Below are 7592 nucleotides of genomic sequence, written 5' to 3' on the forward strand. Positions count from 1 at the left end.
CAATCCTCCAGAATGGACATGTCCCACTGTGACACAGAAGGTACAGAATCCTGAAGTGCGCCTTGAAACATGTCATACCTATCTGTACATACACCTATCATCATCAGCGTTCTTTCCTTGACAAGCATCACCCGCCGTGGTTGCTCGTGGCTATGGTGTCGGGCTGCTGAGCACGAGGTCGCGGGATTGAATCCCGGCCACGGCGGCCGCATGTCGATGGGGGCGAAATGCGAAAAGACCCGCGTGTTTAGATTTAGGTGCACGTTAAAGAACCCCAGGTGGTCGACATTTCCGGAGTCCTCCACTACGGCGTACCCCATAATCAGAAAGTGGTTTTGGCACGTAAAACCCCATAATGTAATTTATTTTTTGACAAGCATCATGCATCGCCTTCCTCCTTGTGACATCGCTGCCTATACGTTTCACAATGTGCATCCGCCTAATTTGGTGCTTCCATTTCAACAGCGCTTGTGAGCTATGTAGTGCATAGTATTGTATGGCAATGTAGTTTCGGTTGTGCTGTGATAAACAAATATTTCATGAAATTAAACGTCGCGTAGCATGAAAGTAGACAAAGTAGTACGCATCGCATTTAGCTGCATAGCGTATATTTACCAGTTTCGCTAAAGCTTCGCTTCCCGTAGATTCCAACATGTGCTTTTCATATGCATGTTCCTTTTTAAGCTTGATGTTTATTGGGCACAAGACTAATTTGATGCTAACATTCTGCGCATTAATGAACAATGCTTCATAACTTACAAAGTAATGACCGAACCTTGCCAATGTTGTGAATATGTATGTGAAAATTTTTTTTTATCAACAGTGAAAACAGCTGGTCATTATTAAAAATTTATTAGAACAGTTTTCGATGTGCGATTCGATTCTATTTGCTTCTGGCACTGCTTGATTTCTATTCCATTCATTAGAGAGGCAGTGCAAATAAGATGGCGGTGCAGTGACTGAACAAAAAACTATTGTTGCATTTGCGCTGCCGTTATAATGGACATAAAGTAACTCACCCAGTTTTACACCCTACTGCAGGAGTGTGCTGAACTAGGCTGGTTGGTTCATGACGAAGGGATAAAAACAGCGCAAAGAACCGGTTGAAAGCAGAGACGACGTCCACAGCACTTCACCGCTTCAGCAAGGCGATTCCTTGTCCTTGTCAGCCTTTATGACTGTACTTTTTGGTGCTCATAAAGAATGTTATAAACATATATATTTACTATATCGTCTTTATGATAGAGTGAATCGCGCGTCGCTTTATCCTTGGGATCCTGTCATGAAGAAAGCTCCATTCAAAATAAGCAAATAAAGTTTAAACGATGCTGGGCCAATATTCGTCACTCTAAAATTCGCATGAAGGTGGGTTTAGCCCGACGTGCTTGGCGTGCTATCGTTCCACCTGAGCATCTCTCACGCCTATCATACGGGTGTTTTACCAGTTTACATTTGCACTGTGTCAGTTGTCTCTGCTTTCGTCCTGTCCTTTACGCTGTTTTTATCCCTTTCGACACCTTACGGGCCGTATTCGATGAGGTCTCAAAAACAAGTCACACACAGCCCTCCCCAATTTCACCTCCTTCAGTGGCCTGCCACAGAATGTAACAAAGAATTACTCTAAAGATACAAAAAAAAAAAAACATTAACACTGACACGGAAACCATGTGCACACACAACTGTGTATTTTGTCCTTTCTGCAAATAATTTCAAGCTAAAAACATTGAATTTCTGCACAAGATCACTTCAATAAGTTCATATATACCAATAATTTTTTGAGTATATAGGTTTCACTGTACACACTACGCCGAGATGCTAGTCGTGCTTGCCGTTCGACACACCATAAGACTTTTCCTTAGCTCCTCCGTGGCCTGCATCAAGCTTCGGCGTCCCTCGCCTCTTGATGTACGAGTGTATGTAGAAGTTGATGAACAAGCACATGACAAGGAAAGTTTGGGCGTTCGCCACCCAAATTAGGTACCGGGGAAAGCCGCAGTCCACGAACAACGGGATGGCCATGTGGCTCATGAACACCACGTTCTGGATGATCTGGATACGCGTCAGGTACTTCTTCCACCAAAGGTACTTCTGCATGGCCGGGCCCATGGCAGCCAAGAAGTAGTACGTGTACATGATAGTGTGCACTCCGGCGTTGATGGCCAGGCCGAGCGCCGGTTGGCCCTCGGGCGCGAAGAGCACCCAAAACCAAGCGTTCACCGCCACGATCACGTGGTGGATGACGTGCAAGTGAGTGACCTGGTTGAACTTCTTCCGCATTATAAAGAACACTGTGTCCAGGAAGTCGGCGTACCTCACGGCCACGTACCACCAACCAGTGCGATAGTAGTACGCCAGTTCTTCGTCCATCTTTCCCGTGACGCCCTGGCACCAGAGGCTGTAGCGCCGGCGAGGGTAGTAGGCGTGGAAGACGACGATGTAGCAGAAACGGGCGTTTAGAAGCACCATTGCCAGGTTGTATACGCGCACGAGGTTGATGATTTGGAATGGTTCCCGGTTCTTCATCCAGCGCGGACCTAGAACCTTGACGAAGTAGACGTAGAAGATGGTCAGCGGGAACACAACCAATGGGTTCATGACCACCGGATAGTCCCGCGTTCGCGGGTCGCCCATCTGCTGTATCTGGCTGGCCAGCTTGAAAGGATTTAGACTGAGGCCCGGGGAGGCCATGTTGAGGGAGTTATCGAGGAAATGTCTGAAAAACACGCAAGAAATAATGCAAAACATCGTAGCGTTAGCTGATTTCGCTGTTATCGTACACTACCTCGCATTCAGGAAAATAAACGCACGAAGAACACACTTTCGCCGCTTTGTCTGCTGTATGACTTCACGGCAGTAGATGCGTTTTATTTTTCAATTTACACCATGCATTTATGCGAGTGCAAAGCTTTAAATAGGTTCTTATTTTCGGGTGCCTCATCTTCTTGTCCTCTGTATAGCCCTTCTAAGGTCGGCGTTTATTCTGCGTTATGAAAGCGAATTTTTAGTTATTCGCGTAGCCTGGCTATGGGTGTGTTGGGGGTGCATGTTCACGCATGTGTTTATGTAAGTCTGCGCGAGAGAGAGCATTTAAACTAAATGTACTGAATGTGGAACCGCGCAAATAGCCCTTGTTTTCGAGCATTTCCTTGATGACACTAGGATTCATCAGCCTTTTATTTTCCCCCTATCGACTTGGTGGCTGCAGTGTCAATGTTTTCGTGTTGTGCCTTGGCGTTAAAGAAAAGTAACGTACCACGCGAGAAATGGTAATATAAGTGAGAACTGCGCGCACACAATAATAGCACGTCTGTCGCTAATGATTCTAAAATCAGCTATGTGAGAACGGCTGTAGGATGAAGAACTCATGGGAAGAAGCTTTCGGAAGGCATCAAGACGCTGTGATCACGCAAGTCATCGACTACGAATGCAGTTTTCAATTGCAATTACACGCCCTCTTAAGTGAGAAGTCGTGATTCGACTTGATTGTATTCGAACAGAGGAGTCACGCTCCCGGCAAGCTATAGCATCGTGGAAGCGAAGTCGCAAGAGACCGATACGGTGTTTTCGTTGAATATTAGATTACTCCATCTCAATAAATGTGACTGCAGATGGTGGTGCTGCAACTGGCGAGGTTAGCCCGGCATGCTTAGCCGGCTGTTGTTACACCTGAGCATTTGCGCCATTCGCACGGGTGCTTTACCAAAAGTTCGTGAATTCGGTATTTCGAGCCACATTAAGAAGCATTAAAAAGTATTTTTGCAAGCTAGGCAATACCTGGTGACAGTGAATGCATCCAGGATTTCTACGGATGTTATTTTGGATGAAGTGCTGTTTTATTTGCAAATGTAAGAATAAATGTCATTTCATGAAAACAGCGTCTATAAACGGACCGTGGCATCAAGACTGTTTCTGTAATTTTCCCGCTTGTCGCAATACTTATGCAGAATTAAGCGCCCGGACAGTTAGTCTTATCCGTATCTCCTTCTCACGTAGGAAAGCATTGCGTAGGTTCGCAATGGTGGCTGAACGGGCACGTTGATGGTGTTGGTAACAGCGTTCTTTCCTGTCACTTCTCTTACTTCCCAGGGAGATCGTTGCTAGGCTATCCAAACATGTGTAGGTTATTCTAAGCGTTGATGATATTATGTAACATCAAGCCAAGCTTGTTCTCATCTATAAGTTTTATTTTAATACGTGTTAACGCATAGAAAACGAGTGATTTCCGTCTAACAACTCTAAAGCAGCACCGAAAATATACAGGGTGCTTTTGTTTTTATAAAGTACGGATTTTCTATAATACTGTAAGGAGGCAGCGAACGTATCGTTTCTCCAGACGAGTTCCTAGGAAAGGCGGATATAAGTTGCCGTTATTAATGTGATGGTCGGAAGACGAAATAACAAAAAGTCATTGATTAACATTTTTATTTGGTGCCCTGGGGGCACTTGTCTATGTGGTTAATCGGAGGCACTGAGATATTCATGAACGCTCCCCCCCCCCCTTTTATTTTATCTTGAAGGTTGCAACTAATTCTAGATGCTGATCATCAAATTCTAAGGCTCAGTCGAAGCAATATCGAGACTCGGCGTGTCCCGCTGCGCGTCAGACGACAACGCAGAGTAATGAGGCGTGGGGTGAGGTTTGAATGATAATTTGCCGTGACGAGTCCTGCCACTATGCAGCCGCACAGGCTTGCCAGGCAAATCTTTGCCACCGCGACTGACCGAGACGTTCTGTTTCCAGCTTCCTCGCTCCGGTGGTTCTTCTCCGGCGGCTGCTGCGTATGACGCGAGCAATCCTTTGAAAACTATCTGCGATGGGGACAGAGTGCGCCGCGTGTCGATAGCTTCGTATGCGCTGTATTTTTGCCGCTTAGTTTGCGTTAAAGCGAGAGGCAGTGCGAATGTCCATTCGCTCGCTGGTGCTGCCGCACTTCCTCATTCGAGTATTTTGACAGCGAGTTTTCCCGGTCATCGAGTGAGACTTGTTCACGTTTGCTTGTGCGCTCGTGGCACTATGCTTGTTAATTTACTTAGTAAGTGAATGTTTACAAGTTTATACGGCCCATAAAACTACTATTCTTACTTTGTATAGCTGTCTACTAATTTGCTATCGCAATCAATGCTTCGCCTTTCAGGTAAAACTTGGAATTTTTTCTACGCTTCCACGGCGCTAGGTTTCGATATTGCCTGGATTTACCGTTGCAATTCGATGACAAATACCTCAAATTAGGTGTTATTTCCAGGAATGTTAAAAATGGGGGTGCATTATAACGTGGCTGCCTTCAAGTTCGCTATTTAAGCAACTGCGTCCTAAGCCCTTAATAAAAAGAGTTAATTAATTATTTTTTTATTAGTCTTCTGAAGCTCACGTTATTAGCGACGAAATATACCCGCCCAGCCTAGGAACATGTCTGCAAAAATTTCACGGTCGCTGCGCTTATAGATTTTTCTATCAAAATATGCATTGTGTAAAAAAATGTCACCCTGTATATTAAAGCCGATTTCAGAAGCGACACCTAAATTTGGCCATAAGTCTACGAGCTGTCTGCCATGTTAGGATCACTGAACATTAGAAATAAATGAGAAGTCACTGCTGATTATAGTGCTTATCATTTTTTTTATTAGTTTTGAAGTTTAGATACCATTCTTATAAGTAACACAGGCAGTTAACTTATTTGTGTAATTAAATTAACCCAAACAATGTTTTCAGTTCAGTTGCTTTTTAACTGCGACTTGAGCAGTTGGTCGATCTATTTTTGAAGAATTGGCTGGAGTCAGCCCTATACAAATCGGCTGGTAGCAAAACGTTTTTAACTCCCTCAAATGTACTCGTATTAGTAAACCTGGGACCCACTCAGGAGCATAATTTCGATGACTTCGATTGGCGTACACGATTGAGCTTTCAGTGTGATGCACATGGCACGCGATAATTCTGTCAGCATATTTGTCGAAAAGATAGAGAAAAGTGCTGTCATTTGGCTATTTTGTCAGTCCCTATACTGCAAGTCCGAATGGCTTTTCTAAATGGTGCTAATTACTTCTCCGCTGCTGCAAATACTCGTCGCTTAATACTGTCGATTTGTAGCCCGTATTACCTTTTTTTCTAACACGAAGGAATCGAAGTCATATTTATGCTCACCTTCGCCGTATTCAATATGACAGCAGGGTCCACGTCGCCCTTGAACTCTTCGTTTTCTCCTGTGTAAATACTTTTTTGTTGATTCCAGGTTATCGGAGGATTCCACGCCTTTAATTTGATATAAAACGAGTGGTTGGGGGTCGGTAGCGGGTCGCTCCCTTTAACACCGTCTTTGCGGACTGCGATACCCGTGTAGATTTCTCTGTGAGGTTGTTCCGAGGCAGTGTTCTTTTGCATGCCTAACGCACCGAGACTTCTCTTTCCCGGCGCTTTCCAACGTGGACGAAAAGAAAGGGAGGGACTCTGTGAGTTTCGCCCATCATGATAATCCGCGTTAGATTGCTCGTTATTTTATTGCTTGTGTTCTTTTCTCACTTCAGTAAAGCCGCCGCTTGTTTGTCTCGCACAATGGAGATCGCGCAGAGGCGCCCCGGCTTAATGCCTGCTGCCACGGGAATGGGTATAATTTCATTGTCTGCATGCGAGACAATTCAGATTTTTCTTTCTCGCTTCCTCGTAGCTGCAAGCTCCTTGTTTGTTCGTTCGCCTTGTTAACATTATTTGAGCTTTGTTTTTTTCGTTGCTGTCCTCTTTTGTACCCACGAGCATGGCGTCCTGGCTTGATATTGGCCTACAGAGGGCGACACTGACGTAGATATGACGTTTATAATCCTACGCAAGCCGTCTCGGGGGAACGACGAAGGACACTTGCGTACATTTCATTCGTGTCATTATGAAGCGCATTCTGACCTACATTAAATAGCCTCGGCCTCATCTAAAGTCCAAAAAGTTAGCTCTAAAGAGTTCGTCAGTATTTCGACAAGGAAGCATGACGTTATGAAAATGTGCAAGAACCGCTTTCGAAAAGCAGAGAAAGTGCCTTCTCGCGGAAGTTTGATTTATTCCTGAGAAATGTTCCCCAGTATACCTCCGCTAAAAAAAAAAATATATATAGGCTGTTTCAAGAGTTGGCAGCCGCTGTGATGTACGTGGAAAGTCTCGTGCATGCTGCAGATGGTGTATAGGCATTAGACTTATGTTACAGCTAGAGGAGAGTCCAACGGTCTAATCTCGCAATCGTGCTCCCTTTCTATTCGCAATGGGTCCGTTTGTTTTCCAAAGGAAGTTTGGGCACTATCGCGTAAGTAAATAGTACTGATAGTGGCGCCAGAGACTTCCCTGCGTCTCTCGAGCTCGCCGAACTCGTGGATGGTTGGAGCTCCTGCGCCTGCCTCAACTTCCTGTGCCTGTGCTCCCTATGAAAACGGACACACTCCACCGCGGTTAAAGGAATTAGATATCCCTCTGTTCTGCTGCCCAAGTCTTTTCACGCCACACGTACATCTCGAACGAAGGGGGGCAATAGCCAAGCAAGCGTCAAATTTCCCCAACAAATTGCACAATTGAAGGCCTTATTGTTCAAGATATAGCACCAGTTTGAGTTTGATAGATT

The 7592-nt window shown here is 45.0% G+C and overlaps 1 protein-coding gene across 1 annotated transcript; it reads right to left on the reverse strand.

Moving 5' to 3' along the window:
- Window positions 1-1668: 1668 nt before the first annotated feature.
- LOC126536236 (very long chain fatty acid elongase AAEL008004-like) lies at window positions 1669-6377 on the reverse strand. The gene is made up of 2 exons (XM_050183129.2): window positions 6140-6377; window positions 1669-2713 (listed from the first exon to the last, which is right to left on the reverse strand). Exon 2 carries the CDS (start codon window positions 2686-2688, stop codon window positions 1816-1818), a length of 873 nt encoding a protein of 290 aa, XP_050039086.1. The 5' UTR covers window positions 2689-2713; window positions 6140-6377; the 3' UTR covers window positions 1669-1815.
- Between the last annotated feature and the right edge of the window lie 1215 nt (window positions 6378-7592).

The sequence above is a fragment of the Dermacentor andersoni genome, chromosome 4 (genome assembly GCF_023375885.2).
Source record: "Dermacentor andersoni chromosome 4, qqDerAnde1_hic_scaffold, whole genome shotgun sequence".
Taxonomy (NCBI): domain Eukaryota; kingdom Metazoa; phylum Arthropoda; class Arachnida; order Ixodida; family Ixodidae; genus Dermacentor; species Dermacentor andersoni.